This window comes from Thalassophryne amazonica, chromosome 10 (genome assembly GCF_902500255.1).
Source record: "Thalassophryne amazonica chromosome 10, fThaAma1.1, whole genome shotgun sequence".
NCBI lineage: Eukaryota > Metazoa > Chordata > Actinopteri > Batrachoidiformes > Batrachoididae > Thalassophryne > Thalassophryne amazonica.
Genome location: NC_047112.1, coordinates 107,044,817 through 107,063,427, shown reverse-complemented (window position 1 = coordinate 107,063,427; position 18,611 = coordinate 107,044,817). Strand labels below are relative to the sequence as shown.

At 40.7% G+C, this 18,611-nt stretch overlaps 1 protein-coding gene and 1 long non-coding RNA gene across 3 annotated transcripts in view; one reads left to right on the top strand and one right to left on the bottom strand.

Moving 5' to 3' along the window:
• The first annotated feature begins 2,056 nt into the window (after window positions 1-2,056).
• On the top strand, window positions 2,057-15,403 carry LOC117519356. Its single transcript, XR_004563256.1, has 3 exons — window positions 2,057-2,070; window positions 3,398-3,403; window positions 15,278-15,403. It is a non-coding gene; the product is annotated as an uncharacterized LOC117519356 (long non-coding RNA).
• Window positions 15,314-18,611, bottom strand: part of hdlbpa (high density lipoprotein binding protein a) — a 60,379-nt gene continuing 57,081 nt past the window's right edge. For both annotated transcript variants that reach the window (XM_034180695.1, XM_034180696.1), the window contains exon 28: window positions 15,314-16,655. In XM_034180695.1, coding sequence (XP_034036586.1) covers window positions 16,566-16,655 — 90 coding nt within the window. In that variant the 3' untranslated portion in view covers window positions 15,314-16,565. The remainder of the gene's footprint in view (window positions 16,656-18,611) is intronic.

Genomic DNA, 18,611 nt, shown 5'->3' with positions numbered 1-18,611 from the left:
TAAATCAAAACTCTTTCACCTTCCAGGTAATCTCAAAGAGAGACCGAAGGCCACCTGGATCCCACCGCAGCGACTGAGCCAAGACAATTTCCCTCAAATCACCTGCTATCTTAATCTGACAGCCAGACTCGATTACAAAGCAGAAAAATTGCTTTTCTCGCCACCAGCAGTCATGAGGAACTTATCTTAATTGTGTCATGATTATGCCTGAGAGCGGTGGTGAGAGCTTTACGTTACTGTGTAAAGACCACTTCATGACTATTGTACAGAGTGTGACTTTATCACTGCTCAGGTACAACTGCAAACACATTCTTCCCCACTGTAGTATTATCTCTTTTTATACACACATGAAGAGAACAGAAGGAGAAGGACTTTCTGAGAAGAACACACTGGTCAACATGATTTTTCTTGCATGGAGTTTTTCAGTGGATTTTGGGTCATTTGGGAGCACTGAATCTGAATCTGGTGTCAGTTTTTCCACATTTTAACAATGACTTTTAAAAAAAGTTATTTTCTGCTGAAAGTTTTAAAAAATTATGTTGTTTAATCACCCATATATGGAATAACGTTTGCAGTGGAAAGCAGCTACTCCCTTTAGAATGCATTTCCAAAACTACTTTTATGCTTGCACCCTTTTTGAGAATTATTGACCACAGCACACAAATACTGGGAAAGACTGGGAAAGTTGATGAATGTTCAATTAACATCTAATTGGAAACAGGTGAGTGTCATGATTGGGTACAAAAGGAGCATCCCCAAAAGGCTCAGCCATTCACAAGCAAAGATGGGCCGAGAATCACCACTTTGTGAACAACTGCATGAAAAAATAGTCCAACAGTTTAAGAACAATGTTTCTCAATGTTCAATTGCAAAGAATTTAGGGATTCCATCATCTACAGTCCATAATATAATCAGAAGATTCAGAGAATCTGGAGAACTTTCTACACGTAAGTGGCAAAGACAAAAACCAACATTGAATGCCTGTGACCTTCGATCCTTCAGGCGGCACTGCATTAAAAAACCAACATCATTGTATAAAGGATCTTACCACATGGGCTCAGGAACACAGAAAACCATTGTCAGTTAACACAGTTCGTCACTACATCTACAAATGCAAGTTAAAACTCTACCATGCAAAGCAAAAGCCAGACATCAACAACATCCAGAAACACCGCCGCCTTGTCCGAGCTCATTTGAAATGGACAGACGCAAAGTGGAAAAGTGTGCTGTGGTCTGATGAGTCCACATTTCAAATTGTTTTTGGAAATCATGGATGTCATGTCCTCCAGACAAAAGAGGAAGAAGACCATCCAGATTGTCACCAGTGCAAAGTACAAAAGCCAGCATCTGTGATGGTATGGGGGTGTGTTAGTGCCCATGGCATGGGCAACTTACACATCTGTGATGGCACCATCAATGCTGAAAGGTACATCCAGGTTTTGGAGCAACACATGCTGTCATCCAAGCAACGCCTTTTTCAGGGACGTCCCTGCTTATTTCAGAAGACAATGCCAAGCCACATTCTGCACGTGTTATAACAGCGTGGCTTTGTAGTAAGAGTGCGGGTACTAGACTGGCCTGCCTGCAGTCCAGACCTGTCACCCATTGAAAATGCGTGGCGCATTATGAAGCGCAAAATACGACAACGGAGACCCCGGACTGTTGAACAACTGAAGTCGTACATCAAGTAAAAATGGGAAAGAATTCCGCCTTCAACAATTAGTGTCCTCAGTTCCCAAATGCTTATAGTGTTGTTAGAAGGAAAGGTGATGTAACACAGTGGTAAACATACCACTGTTCCAGCTTTTTTGAAACAGCATATAGGCAGATAGGTTGAAGAGGATTTGCAAATCATTGTATTCTGTTTTTATTTACATTTTACACAACATCCCAACTTCATTGGAATTGGGGTTGGAAATTTGCAAAAAAAAGTTTTTCATTTTGTCATTATGGGGTATTGCGACTAGAATGTTGAGGGTAAAAGTGAATTTACACCATTTTGGAATAAGGCTGTAACGTAACAAAATGTGAAGTGCTGTGAATACTTTCCAGATGCACTGCATATTGTTTGTATCTTTGTAAGTCACATGGCTGTGTTTAACCAGCATTTTCTGAACATTTTGTCAATACCACAAACAAGATACCATATTTTTCATCTCCAGGCAGATCACACATCATACTAGCATCGCAGCATCACTGACATTGACACAGTCAGACCAAACCACAGTAGTCACTCAGGGTATTCAACCTGAAATCTTTACTCTTTATTATTTGATTTTTCAAAACATGAGTTGAATAATTTACGTCATTCCTTTTTGGACATCTTTCAAGTTGATTTTTGAATACAATGGAGAGCAAGAGCACCAAAAGACCTATTAGGCAAGACCAAGGATACATCTACAGTGGCACTGGCAGATTTTTTATTTTGCCATGGAGCAACTATGGCTGTATGAGAATAGCCTTACATGTGTCAGACATATAAGGATGCATACTGAAAGTTTTCGGGAAAATAATAATTTTGAGCATAAAATTGTTTTAGAGTATTTCATAAAATGCCAGTAGCCGAAAGAAACAAAATCACAGAGAAAAATATTGTTTAGTTATCTTTTAATACGATAAAGGTTGATTTAAACTCATTACAAGGTGTTTTTCCTCCAAAAACGCATTTATAGTCGCCTTCTCCTACACTGTTCAGTGCTTGCATTTGCTGGGTGTTTTGTAATGTTGTGAAAACTAGTGACTTGGGTGCTTTTGTTGGCAAGGAAAGGTTTGTGGACAATACTGTGATCTTTGCAGAATCAATAGATACCCTTATTGCAGCACTTGAGAAGTTGAGTGAGGAATCGGAGTTTCTGGGTTTGAGATGGTCCTGGTTCAAGACTAAGATTCAGGCTTTTAATTACTTCCTGGACTCAGCCATCAGAAGTGTATCTGTATGGGACATTCACTTATCTCAGCAGTGACATACATGTCTTTAGGTCTTCTGACTTTGAGATTGAGAGGTGCCTGGGGAGATCTTAAGGAGTCCTGAGGTTGCTGGATAGAGGTGTTTGGTGATGACGATATCTTTGCAGGTGAATGAAGGTCCAAGTCTCTATGGCCCTGGTGCATCCTGTAATGCAGTATGGTTGTGAGACTTGGACGTTAACCAGTGATCTAAGGTGACCACTGGATGTGTTTGGTACAACATCTCTTCGAAGGATCCTTGGATAACACTGGAATAACTTAGTATCAAACAAGTGGTTACTAAGAGAGACTAAGATGTGAAGTATCACTTGCATTGTGAGGGAGCATCAGCTTCAACATTTTGGCCATGTGGTGCATTTCTATGTGTATGATCCAACACACAAGTGCCTAAATGTTGAGGACCCCAGTAGCTGAAGAAGGTCAACAGGAGGCCCACGTTTCACCTGGCTGTGGCAGACAGTTGGTTATTTTAGAAATGTGGGAACAGACTGGTTGTTTTCCTGGGTGGTTGCCATCCAGGACCCAAGCAGTTCCATGGTGTCATGCATGCAGTGAAGCACAGCACCAGAGCATGGTCCCAGACTTGACTTGTGGTTGAAGCCTATTCCAGCAATCACTGGGCGAGAGGCGCGGTACGCCCCAGACAGGCGGTGAGTCTGTCACGTGGCCGACAAAAAAATACATACGGTCAGTTTCAAATTACCAATTCACCTAACCTACATGTCCAAATAAGAGAACATGCAAACGCCACACAGAGGACCAGTGTCACCGACCAAACGGTCTGCCCTGCCATCACAGCGCATGCGTCATTTCAGACCACAGCGTCATTTCTGAGCGTCAGCAGCGGTGCACCGATTATCACCTTGTTTCTGCTTAAAACTACACTTCAGTCATCATCTATCTCAGCGACAGATATGTGAAGCTTTTGTACAACAATCATTTCTACATAAATTCAACATTATTTCATAATAAAAGATGGAGGAAGCGATCAGAGCGCAGCAGCACGTCTGAGTCGGACGCGCTGCTGCGCCTACGTCATTTCAGAGCATCAGTAGCAATTCTGCAATTGTCGCCTCGTTTTCTGCTTAAAATTGCCTCATTTCTGCTAAAAAAAAAGCTTTAGAATGATTTAAAAGGTTTTACTTTGTCATCAGATGGTTAATAATAACATTGTTCCCTTTGAACGCTTTGGGTGTAGAGAGTCAGACTCAGAGAGTCAGACTCAGATGAGCTGATGCGGTCCCAAATGACATGCAGTGAAGGCAGGGCGGACCAATTTTTAGGGGGGGGGGGGGCGACACCGGGTTGGATCTAAACCCAGGACTGGAATAACATTTATTATTTCAGGGAAAACAATGAATACATTAGAATTTTTTTCTTTTCCTTTTGTCAGGTGAATGCATTATACTTTCATATTTCCAGACATGCTGACAGCACTTGTTTTTGTGTGTGTGTGTGGGGGGGGGGGGGGGGCATAGCATTGTCATGGTCATACAAAGGTCCACTCATGCATGACCAACATAGTTTGCATCAAACATAACTGAGGAGCTGTGTGGTCCTTCACATTGTGCAGGAAGCAACATGCCCGTCCACGCTTTATCTTTTCCACAAAACCTGCATAAAGTGATGAATCCGGTGGGGAAAATATTGCATTTTTATGACAGGGCACAGACAGACCACAGCACAATCTGTGAAAATTCTTTATTTATTGAAATGGTAAGTGTATATACTGACATGAGCTCCACTGGGACATGACTAAGAATGCAGCCTCATTTATTATGATGACGGTCATTCATGAAGCTATTTTAATGATCTGTTCACAGCACGTGATGTGCACAGTGGGAGCAGTGGAGCTGAGTAATATCTTAATTTCTTGCATTAAATTAATGACAAAAAAAAACTACTAAAGTATATGTCACACACTGTACTGCAATCTGTGCTGTGAATGGTGTGAAAGGCTGTGCAGGTTCTGTGTCTCTGTAGTCTTTCATTCTGTGGCCTCTGGAGGGCTCCTGAGTCTGTGACAAGTCACACACTAATGCTTGCTTCTACAGGCCAAACAACACATTAAGTTGGTGCAATTTGTTGCAATGATTAACATCCTTTGTTTAACAACTTATTTGTCATGTGCCTGATTTTGGATTATCACACATTCAGCACATTTCCTGTTCTCTCACTGCACAGGTGGAGCACGGTTTGATTTTCTTAGCCCATCACAGAAAGCGGGCTCAAAACCTGGATTCATCTTTTTAGTCACATAGCACTACTATAATTCTGAACACTACTGTACATAGGAGAGGTGGGGATGGAACAGTTGTCTGTCTGGGTGGTTGTCATCCAGGACCTGTGGTGGTGACGTGCTCCCACACGTGACGGACTACAGCTGCACATGAACAAAACAGACCAACTGGATACAAACACTCCTGATGAAGGAATGCAATAAGAAGTGGTGACTCATAGAAACCATGACTACCAGAAAAACCTGCACATCCAGCAGGAAGAGCAGCACAGGCCCTCCCTGACCACACCCACGATGCTGTCGCTTGCAAACACTCGTTTGCACAGTTGTGTATTGTAAATGTGCCACAAACTGCTTCGTGCTCTGCACAGTGAGTTTGACAGAAAATATAACGAGCTGATGACATAGCATGCCAGATCCTTATGGCAGACGGACATTATACACCCCGACACAACAAGATGTGTCAATATCTCCACTGGAAAGTATGCAAGGAACTGGAGATGGAAGTCGAAGAAAACGTATATGGGAACATGAGCCAGCACCAATCCAACCTGATGTTGTCATCTGGAACAAGCAAGAGAAAACAGCCAAAATCATTGATGTGACAGTCCCCAATGACTATGGCCTGAATCAAGCAGAAAGGGGAAAGATGGCATTTAACGTGGTGTGTCAGAGGTAATCTGCAAAGATAAACTTTAACAAATGTGGAAAAACTAAATTTATTCAAAATAAATTGTAGACAGGCGGCATGGTGGCTTAGTGGTTAGCACAGTTGCCTCACAGCAAGAAGTTAATGTCATCACTTTCCACCCTTACTGTGTGGAGTTTGCATGTTCTCGCTGTGTTTGCATAGGTTCACTCCGGCTTCCTCCCACGTCCAAAGACATCTACGTGGATTGAAAACTTTAAGTTAACCATAGGTGTGTGTGTGTGTGTTTTGTCTACAACCCCTGGCAAAAATTATGGAATCACCAGCCTCGGAGGATGTTCATTCAGTTGTTTAATTTTGTAGAAAAAAAGCAGATCACAGACATGACACAAAACGAAAGTCATTTCAAATGGCAACTTTCTGGCTTTAAGAAACACTATAAGAAATCAGGAAAAAAAATTGTGGCAGTCAGTAACGGTTACTTTTTTAGACCAAGCAGAGGGGAAAAAAATATGGACTCACTCAATTCTGAGGAAAAAATTATGGAATCATGAAAAACAAAAGAACGCTCCAACACATCACTAGTATTTTGTTGCACCACCTCTGGCTTTTATAACATCTTGCAGTCTCTGAGGCATGGACTTAATGAGTGACAAACAGTACTCTTCATCAATCTGGCTCCAACTTTCTCTGATTGCTGTTGCCAGATCAGCTTTGCAGGTTGGAGCCTTGTCATGGACCATTTTCTTCAACTTCCACCAAAGATTTTCAATTGGATTAAGATCCGGACTATTTGCAGGCCATGACATTGACCCTATGTGTCTTTTTGCAAGGAATGTTTTCACAGTTTTTGCTCTATGGCAAGATGCATTATCATCTTGACAAATGATTTCATCATCCCCAAACATCCTTTCAATTGATGGGATAAGAAAAGTGTCCAAAATATCAACGTAAACTTGTGCATTTATTGATGATGTAATGACAGCCATCTCCCCAGTGCCTTTACCTGACATGCAGCCCCATATCATCAATGACTGTGGAAATTTACATGTTCTCTTCAGGCAGTCATCTTTATAAATCTCATTGGAACGGCACCAAACAAAAGTTCCAGCATCATCACCTTGCCCGATGCAGATTCGAGATTCATCACTGAATATGACTTTCATCCAGTCATCCACAGTCCACGATTGCTTTTCCTTAGCCCATTGTAACCATGTTTTTTTCTGTTTAGGTGTTAATGATGGCTTTCGTTTAGCTTTTATGTATGTAAATCCCATTTCCTTTAGGCTGTTTCTTACAGTTCAGTCACAGACGTTGACTCCAGTTTCCTCCCATTCGTTCCTCATTTGTTTTGTGCATTTTCGATTTTTGAGACATATTGCTTTAAATTTTCTGTCTTGACGCTTTGATGTCTTACTTGGTCTACCAATATGTTTGCCTTTAACAACCTTCCCATGTTGTTTGTATTTGGTCCAGAGTTTTTGACTGTGAACAACCAACATCTTTTGCAACATTGCGTGATGATTTACCCTCTTTTAAGAGTTTGATAATCCTCTCCTTTGTTTCAATTTACATCTCTCGTGTTGGAGCCATGATTCATGTCAGTCCACTTGGTGCAACAGCTCTCCAAGGTGTGATCACTCCTTTTTAGATGCAGACTAACGAGCAGATCTGATTTGATGCAGGTGTTAGTTTTGGGGATGAAAATTTACAGGATTATTCCATAATTTATTCCTCAGAATTGAGTGATTCCATATTTTTTTCCTCTGCTTGGTCTAAAAAAGTAACCGTTACTGACTGCCACAATTTTTTTTCTTGATTTCTTATAGCGTTTCTTAAAGCCAGAAAGTTGCCATTTGAAATGACTTTAGTTTTGTGTCATGTCTGTGATCTGCTTTATTTCTACAAAATTAAAATATTGAATGAACATCCTCCGAGGCCGGTGATTCCATAATTATTGCCAGGGGTTGTATATGTGGTTCTGCAACAGTCTGGCATCCTTTCCAGGGTGTACCCTGCCTCATGCCCTAGGACTGCTGGGATAGGCTCCAGCTCCCCATGAACCTTTAGTGGCGTGGATGGATGGATAAACTTAGGCAAAGGTTATTTTAAATATAACTGACTCAATTCTGTAATTCTTTTGAATCAAAGCTTATTTTTCCACATCTCACTTTCAGATTGTATTTTTTTTTTTTAGTTTCAGACTTTTGGTCACAAAATGGCAAAGAGTGGTGGAACCGACTGAAAGGGGTGTGGAATACACGAGTGAAAACTCAGCTTCAAACCTTCTCAATATCCATACTAGGGGACCTACGACCACTACCTTTGCACCCCACCCACCCCCACCCCCCAGGACTAAACCAACTTTTTTAGGTTCCTTAAGGTGCTTTAACACATGAGCAAGACGCGTTACGAATGTCATTTTTCTGTCATTCGTGACACATTCCTGACATTCTTAATGTGACTTAATGCATCTGAATAGGTTTCTTAATAGCACGTGTTGGTGCGTGATATTCTTGATATTCGTGGAGCATGTTTTTACCTGTCAAAAAATCTTCCACGAATGTCACACACCACCCTCATTTCATCTCACGTCGTGGAGGTCGCAACTGAGCGTGTTGATCCGTCTTGATGAGTATTGATCCTTAATAGAACGTGACAACGTTCGTAGTGGTTCCTGTGATGGTTCTTGGAGCCCAAACTGTCACGCGTTATTACGAAGTGACACGGAAACTGTCAAGTTTTGACACGACTTGTAACGCGGCGTCACATTTCACGGCGCGCCACGATGAATCAGTTTTCTGTCACGTGCGCACAAGTAAACTCGGCTCCACAGCGTTCAGTTTGATGCAGTATGCCGAAGAGGAACAGTGACGCGAAAGTCAGCCAAGTGTCGTTCCACAGTTCCTGCTGAAGCTCCTCAGGACGCTCCTGCAGGTGTTTCATCTGCTGCATGTTTGGGAAAATGCACGAGACGAGAGCCGCATGAAGCCACACGTCTGACTCTGTCCGTCTCCTCCTCCTCTCTGCGCCACTCCATGGCACAGAGCCCAACTACACGTGCAGCCACCAAGTTCTTCTGAAAAACTGGAGTGATCTGAATTCGGTTGGATGAATATGGGTGTGTGTGGAGACAATTCACCTCGTTCACAATGTGACAGAACTTAACGATGTGCTGTTATGCGCAATAGCGCGCAACAATGCGAAACATTATTCTTGACCGTGCGTAATGGTTCCTGATAATTCTCCAGCAACATGTGCCATTAATCGTAGCGTGTGGTAACAGGTTGCAGCAGTTCCTGAGGACACCTGACGTCTCTGCCCCGAATCATCACATTCTTGATCAACAGCCAAGAATGTGTACTTCATGGCACTCGTGACTTGTCATCGTTATGTGTAAACGCAGCATTAGATGACCCCAAAACACAATCAGGATGTTCCCAAAAATAAAAACCGGCCTCAAGCCAGTTATCCAAGATGGCATCCAAGATGGCCACCGGTTTAGGGTTTTTCACTAAAACACCTTTAAACAACATATAAACAACTTAAATATCACAGAGCGTCAACGTGAAGACCATTGCAAGTCACAGCAAATTCATTTGTGCCTAAACTAAATTCATTCATGGGTTTAAGATTCAAAATGACGTCCAAAATGGCCACCAATAGACCCTTATCGAGGTTCATGGCATCCCTTATCATTGCGTCATTGACATCCAGTGGCTAAAGAATTTTGCAAGAAACTGTCATCGTACAACTGGGGGCATGAGCTAGAAGCCAATTTTGACCTCATCATTACCGCTTACAAGAAGACTAAACTACACAATCCAGCCTCAGTTTTCCATGGCTGACAAACCTGTATGTGGTCATCCCAGAGTGGTGACTATAGGCAGGTAGGGGTCACACAGGGGTCAACACTGAAAAATGCTGTAATCATTGATAAACACAGTTGTGTTCTAATTAACAGCAGTGTGTTGGGAAAAGTAAATAAAGCTCAAATTCCTGTTATTTTCATACATGCAAGGGTGATTTTTAGATTACGGGCACTTATGTCCTTTGATCATATTGTATGAAAAACAGAAAAAAGGGGAAATTTCACACTTTTATAGTTATCTTTACAATGAAAGTGTGTTAAGAAATTTGTTCTAGTAGTCTATGATGACTTTTTCACCTTTTTTCAGCATCATTATATGCAAATATTGCCGTTTTGTGCTTGTCCCACACTCTGACTTTTGATCTTCAATGATAAAAATGAATGGTAAAGAAACATTTTTTCTAATATTTTAAAATATCTCTGAATAAAATATCAGTAAAATAATCAAAACATAATTGGGGTATTCAATGTCATACAACTGTTGTGATTTTTTTAAACAAAATGTAGTTGTCCCACACTATTGCCGTAATTTCCACCACAACACTGTAATGTCCCTTTAAACAGTTTGTATGAGAGATTGTTTGGGTAGTTTCTATGGAGATAAACAGTGACATCAGAGCACATGTATATAGCGCCAAATCACAACAAACAGTTGCCCCAAGGCGCTTTATATTGTAAGGCAATGGTGTGGTGGAAATTACATTTACAAGGCCAATAGTGCCTGTAGTTAAAGAATCACCCGCAAACGCATTGGGAACGCAGAGCATTCTGTTCCAAATTAATACATCAAGAAAAAAAAATCTGTCAAATGTATTACATTACACAAAGTGGGAAAAAAGGAGTATTAGGCTGTTCAACAAAATAGCAATGTCTCTATTTTTCTTTACAAACTCATTTACTTTATAAAAAAATGGTTGAAGATTTGTCTTTCCTGTGACTCTCTGAACTAATAGTTGTATAACCACTGATTCTGAGAACTGCTTCACATCTATGTTGCATGGAGTCGACCAATTTCTGGCACCTGTGAACAGGTGTTCCAACCCAGGACATTTGGACTACATTCCACAGTTCCTCTGCATTTCTTGGTTTTGCGTCAAACAGCTTTTTTTTTTATGTCACCCCACAAGTTTTTTTATTGGGTTAAGGTCCGGGTATTGGGCAGACCACTCTGTAATGTTAAGCTTGTTGGTCTGGAAACAAGATGCTGCTTACTTGCTGTTGTGTTTGAGGTCGTCGTATTGAAACACCCATTTCAAGGCATTCCCTCTTTGACATAAGGCAGCATGACATCACGTGTTTTGATGCATTTAATCTGATCCATGATCCCCATTATGTGATAAATAGGCCAGAGACCACAGTATGAGATCCATCCCCCGTATCATGCTTGCTACACCATGCTTCAAAAAGAGTCTTGCCTTCATCAGTCCACAAAATGTGCCATTTCTCTTTAGGCTAGTCAATGTGTTCTTTGGCAAACAGTAACATCTTCACATCATCATCACCCCCCCCCCCCCCCCCCCCCCCCCGCCCCACAAAAAAAACAACAAAACAAAACAAAACAAAAAAACCTGGAACTTTGCAGTAGCTTCTTGCCCATAGCTTGGCTTCACATAGGCATCTTCTAATTGTTATAGTGCTCACAGGTAACCTCAGACCTTCTTTGATCCCCTGGAGTTGATCACTGGCTGAATCTTTGCCAGGCTGACTTTTCTTTGATAGATCTAGTTTTGTTTTCTTCCACGCCTTTCTGGTTTTGTTGTGGTTTTAAAGCATTTGAGATCATTTAAGCTGAGCAGCCTAACATTTTCTGTGCTTCTTTATGTTTTCCCCTTTCCAATCAACTTTAAGTACGTTCTTCTGAACAGTGTCTGGAAGGACCCATTTTACTCAGATTTTCAGCAAGAAATACACCACAACCAGCATGTGCAACATTTACTGCTGTTGTCCTTAAATAACATTGACCCGTAAGAGTGGAATAAATCAATCAATTTTATTTATATAGCGCCAAATAACAACAAACAGTTGCGCCAAGGCGCTTTATATTGTAAGGCAAGGCCATACAATAATTACGTAAAAACCCCAACGGTCAAAACAACCCCCTGTGAGCAAGCACTTGGCGACAGTGGGAAGGAAAAACTCCCTTTTAACAGGAAGAAACCTCCAGCAGAACCAGGCTCAGGGAGGGGTAGTCTTCTGCTGGGACTGGTTGGGGCTGAGAGAGAGAACCAGGAAAAAGACATGCTGTGGAGGGGAGCAGAGATCAATCACTAATGATTAAATGCAGAGTGGTGCATACAGAGCAAAAAGAGAAAGAAACACTCAGTGCATCATGGGAACCCCCCCAGCAGTCTAAGTCTATAGCAGTATTACTAAGGGATGGTTCAGGGTCACCTGATCCAGCCCTAACTATAAGCTTTAGCAAAAAGGAAAGTTTTAAGCCTAATCTTAAAAGTAGAGAGGGTGTCTGTCTCCCTGATCTGAATTGGGAGCTGGTTCCACAGGAGAGGAGCCTGAAAGCTGAAGGCTCTGCCTCCCATTCTACAACCCCTGGCAAAAATTATGGAATCACCGGCCTCAGAGGATGTTCATTCAGTTGTTTAATTTTGTAGAAAAAAAGCAGATCACAGACATGACACAAAACTAAAGTAATTTCAAATGGCAACTTTCTGGCTTTAAGAAACACTATAAGAAATCAAGAAAAAAAGATTGTGGCAGTCAGTAACGGTTACTTTTTTAGACCAAGCAGAGGAAAAAAATATGGAATCACTCAATTCTGAGGAAAAAATTATGGAATCACCCTGTAAATTTTCATCCCCCAAATTAACACCTGCATCAAATCAGATCTGCTCATTGACATTGACCCTATGTGTCTTTTTGCAAGGAATGTTTTTGCAGTTTTTGCTCTATGGCAAGATGCATTATCATCTTGAAAAATGATTTCATCATCCCCAAACATCCTTTCAATTGTCCAAAATATCAACATAAACTTGTGCATTTATTGATGATGTAATGACAGCCATCTACCCAGTGCCTTTACCTGACATGCAGCCCCATATCATCAATGACTGTGGAAATTTACATGTTCTCTTCAGGCAGTCATCTTTATAAATCTCATTGGAAAGGCACCAAACAAAAGTTCCAGCATCATCACCTTGCCCAATGCAGATTCGAGATTCATCACTGAATATGACTTTCATCCAGTCATCCACAGTCCACAATTGCTTTTCCTTAGCCCATTGTAACCTTGTTTTTTTCTGTTTAGGTGTTAATGATGCCTTTTGTTTAGCTTTTCTGTATGTAAATCCCATTTTCTTTAGGCGGTTTCTTACAGTTCGGTCAGAGACGTTGACTCCAGTTTCCTCCCATTCGTTCATTTGTTTTGTTGTACATTTTTCGATTTTTGAGACATATTGCTTTAAGTTTTCTGTCTTGACGCTTTGATGTCTTCCTTGGTCTACCAGTATGTTTGCCTTTAACAACCTTCCCATGTTTGTATTTGGTCCAGAGTTTAGACACAGCTGACTGAACAACCAACATCTTTTGCAACATTGCATGATGATTTACTATCTTTTAAGAGTTTGATAATCCTCTCCTTTGTTTCAGTTGACATCTCTCGTGTTGGAGCCATGATTCATGTCAGTCCACTTGGTACAACAGCTCTCCAAGGTGTGTTCACTCCTTTTTAGATGCAGACTAACGAGCAGATCTGATTTGATGCAGGTGTTAGTTTTGGGGATGAAAATTTACAGGGTGATTCCATAACTTTTTCCTCAGAATTGAGTGATTCCATATTTTTTTCCTCTGCTTGGTCTAAAAAAGTAACCGTTACTGACTGCCACAATCTTTTCTTGATTTCTTATAGTGTTTCTTGAAGCCAGAAAGTTGCCATTTGTAATCACTTTAGTTTTGTGTCATGTCTGTGATCTTTTTTTCTACAAAATTAAACTGAATGAACATCCTCCGAGGCCGGTGATTCCATAATTTTTGCCAGGGGTTGTACTCTTACAAACCCTAGGAACTACAAGTAAGCCTGCAGTCTGAGAGCGAAGCGCTCTATTGGGGTGATATGGTACTATAAAGGTCACAAAGAAAAATGCAGTTTTTTTTTTTGTTGTTTGAATAGCCTATGTCTTTTTATTCACTTTTTGAACAAATAAATGATACATTTTTTTCCTCATGTTTTGATTTGGAATAGAATGTGCAGTGTTAATGCATTTGAGTGTTTGTAAATAAAAGCCATTTTAAAAGGATTTTTTTAAGTTTTACTCACTTTTTGAAAACACATTTTGAACAACTGAATATCACATTTGTCTGATGAGGAAGACTCAAAAAGTCATTTGGACTACAAGGAAAAGCTATGGACTAAAAACAGCAAAAATGAACAAGATCAGTTTTAGTTTGTACTCTAGTTAAATGTTCCAATTTTATTATACAGTTGTATGTAAAGGTTTGGGCACCCCTGATTTCCATAATTTTCCTTTGTAAATGATTGGTTGTTTGGATCAGCAGTTTCAGTTAAATATATCATAGCAGACAAACTGATATTTGAGAAATGAAGTTTATAGGATTTACAGAAAGTGTGCAATAATTCTTTAAACAGAATTAGGCAGGTGCAATAATTCTTTAAACAGAATTAGGCAGGTGCATAAATTTGGGCACCCCAACAGAAAAAAAAAAAAAAAAAAAAAAATCAATATTTAGTAGATCCTTTTGCAGAAATCACAGGCTCTAAATGCTTCTTATAGCTTCCAATGAGAGTCTGGCTTCTGGTTGAAGGTATTTTGGACCATTCGTCTTTACAAAACATCTCCAGTTCTGTCAGGTTTGTTGGTTTCTGGGCATGGACAGCCGCCTAAAAATCACACCACAGATTTTCAATAATATTCAGGTCTAGGGACTGAGATGGCCATTCCAGAACATTGTACTTGTTCCTCTGCATGAATGCCTTAGTAAATTTTGAGTGTTTAGGATCTGTGTGTTGAATTGGCACAAGTTTTATGCCGGATGCCCTTCCTGACCCAACTCCACATTACATGGAGAAATGTGGCAGGGGTGGAATTCGAACCGGGAACCTTCCACACTGACACCAAGTGCATTAACCACTTGGCAACCACCCCTACCTCTATTACATGAAATAAAAGTTTTTGTACCAAATATTAAAGTCTGTTTTTCCTATTATCAAATACTGATAAATATTTGATATAATAGGAAAAAAAAAAAATAGAAAAAGACTATTTGGTACAGAAACTTGTTTGCAATTACAGAGGTTACTCATCTGAGGTGAGCGCTGAAAACTGAGGGGCTGTTAAAATGGCTGTGTTGAAACCCTGATTTAAAGCTGAAAATCAATGACAGCAACATCCCGATGGCTTCATTTCAACTATAGTGTAGTGATGTACAGTGGCACAGTTTTAACACAGACATCAGATGAAGGAGAAGCAGCAGTTATAATCCATGTTGGAATGTCAAAGCAGATTGGACAGATGACATGTCAGTCTCCACTACACAATACAAGACAAGCAACAAGGACTAACTACATCATATTCCCAAGTTGAACAAACATTTGCTCTGACAAAGATGAACTCAATCATGATTTTCCATTTTTATTGACTTTTCTTTTTCCAGTGTCATCCATAACCATTCACGTCTATGTTATTTGCATAATCTTTCATTCAAGGCTAGGAGGATATAAACCAAGGTAGGCTGATGCTTGGCGATTTAAGTTTGACATAAATGACTTCATGAGCAAAATGAGACCAAATCAAAAATGTGGAATGCTCCAAGATTGTTGAATGGAACTAACATTGCTTCATGCAGTCTGTTGAAATGCACCTCAACATCATTTCTACCTGGTCTGTATCATTCTAGTTGTAAGGTAGTTGTAAGGCTGATAAGAAAAGGGCCACTGCTGTTTAACAGAACAAGCTGCATAGCAACTGGAAGACAAAGGTACTGGACACTGACCCGACATGGAGCATGGGTAACAGGACATCACAGAGTTGGCACTAGATGTATGTGTGTATGATGTGTTGTAGCACATTTCACTTTTCAACGTTGACGTTCCACAATTAGTGTGAGAGTTGATACGTTGGAGCACTATGCCTAGTGTCGTAGGAATTATGGTTCTGGCACGATCTCCAAGTATCTGGCAGTTTGACTGGGTGCCATTCTGCAGTGGCTAACCCCCCCATTAGAGTTTACAGTTTCATAAGGCTACAAGGTACATGCCACTACTTGACCATGTTCACAGCACAGTTACAAGCAAATGGGAAAGTTGTGACAAGACAACCACTACAGTGTGCTTCAGGGCCAACAATGAATTTTCAGTTAGCTACGAGTACATCAGGAGAGGCACTGGGTACAGACGCAGCTGACTCCATGTGGAACATTTCATCAGCTGTTACTCAATCCCTTTACTCCACCCTGTAAAGGCAACTACAATTAGGGCAGCTCAGTAATATTAAAAAAATAATCATAATTTAATGTCTGCCACCACTGATTTTGGTATAACAGTTTAAACTACAATGTAGATGACAGCCATTTAAATGTTGATTACACCTGACATTTCAGACGAGACTTAACCCCACCGTCCTTCACTTGAGTTCATGACAGCATTACCGCAAATATGAAGCTCAAGTCAAACAGTGATTGAGAGCACTTTATGAACCTGCAAGGGCAAACCAGGAGAAGTACAAAGAAAAAGGAGAAGTCTCAAGACTGAAGTTTGAGGGTCAGCAGCAGTCCATGTCAAGAGGTCAAGAAGTTAAGTGTATGTGTTGGGGACGGGGTGGGAGGAGATTGTATCTGGTCAACTTTCAGCCCGTCTGTAGCAGCACATCTTAGAAACGTTTGGGTCCCCAGGGAGAGGCCTTCGCTGCCACTGGTGCTCCAAAGCTCGGAAAATCTTCAGAACTGCTCATATCGGGAGCCTGAAAAAGAGAATTTAACCAAAAAAAAAGTGACTTATTGTAATTTAAACATTTTATGTCTGCATTTTAAATGAGTTGCCACCTGAATAACACTCAAAAGTAAAGGTCTGTTATTCTTGAACATGAGATATTCACTTTGTACCAACTAAAAAAAGCCTTTTAGCCCTCTGCAGTCGAATGATCCGCCCTCACGTCAAAAGTCACAGGACCTAATTAAGCAGGCGTAGCACACAATTTGCTGCACTCAAACTCCTTTTGAATGTGTATTCAACCTTTATAGCACTTTAAATTGTATTAATAGGCCAAGTATAACTTGATTTCTGAGTATTTTTTAACGCCATGTGTTTTCATGAATATTGTCATTTTTCCTGTGCGTTTATGTCCACACGCAGGAAAAAGGATCATTTCCTTCTCTGCTGCAGCAGTGACGGCGGTGCAAAGAAACGTGACTCCTTTTTCATTGGTGGAAAAATGCATAGGCTAACCAATCACAAGTCACAAACCCCATGTGTGTTTGATCACAGCCCACCCACTCCACTTGGTTTTGTTTGTGGGTGCACACTTCATGCATGACACATGTGAATGGAGTTTCTCACTTCCTTCTTCCCTCTCTGCCCGAAGCAACAAGCACAACCCCAATTCCAATGAAGTTGGGATGTTGTGAAATATAAATAAAAACAGAATACAATGATTTGCAAATCCTATATTCAATTGAATACACCACAAAGACAATATATTTAATGTTCAAACTGATAAACATTGTTTTTGTGCAAATATTTGCTCATTTTGAAATGGATGCCTGCAACACATTTCAAAAAAGTTGGGACAGGGCAACAAAAGACTGGGAAAGTTGATGAATGTTCAAATAACATCTAATTGGAAACAGGTGAGTGTCATGATTGGGTATAAAAGGAGCATCCCCAAAAGGCTCAGCCATTCACAAACAAAGATGGGGTGAGGATCACCACTTTGTTAACAACTGCATGAAAAAAATAGTCCAACAGTTTAAGAACAATGTTTCTCAGCGTTCAATTGCAAGGAATTTGGGGGTTTAGAAGATTCACAGAATCTGGAGAACTTTCTACATGGCTGAAAACTAACATTGAATGCTCATGACCTTTGATCCTTCAGACAGCACTGCATGAAAAACCGACGCCATTGTGTAAAGGATCTTACCGCATGGGCTCAGGAACACTTTAGAAAACCATGGTCAGTTAACACAATTCGTTGCTACATCTACAAATGCAAGCTAAAACTCTACCATGTAAAGCGAAAGCCATACATCAACAACATCCAGAAACACCGCCGACTTCTCTGGGCCCAAGTTCATTTGAAATGGACAGAAGCAAAGTGGAAAAGTGTGCTGTGGTCTGATGAGTCCATGTTTCAAATCGTTTTTGGAAATCATGGACGTTGTGTCCTCCGGACGAGAGGAAAAAGACCAGATTGTTACCAGTGCAAAGTTCAAAAGCCAGCATCTGTGATGGTATGGGGGTGTGTTAGTGCCAATGGCACGGGCAACTTACACATCTCTGATGGCACCAATGCTGAAAGGTACATCCAGGTTTTGGAGCAACACATGCTGCCATCCAAGCAACGTCTTTTTCAGAGACGTCCCTGCTTATTTCAGCAAGACAATGCCAAGCCACATTCTGCACGTGTTACAACAGCGTGGCTTCGTAGTAAAAGAGTACGGGTACTAGACTGGCCTGCCTGCAGTACAGACTTGTCGCCCATTGAAAATGTGTGGCGCATTATGAAGCGCAAAATATGACAACGGCGACCCAGGACTGTTGAACAACTGAAGTCATACATCAAGCAAGAATGGGAAAGAATTCCACCTACAAAGCTTCAACAATTCGTGTCCTCAGTTCCCAAATGCTTATTGAGTGTTGTTAGAAGGAAAGGTGATGTAACAGTGGTAAACATACCACTGTCCCAGCTTTTTTGAAACAT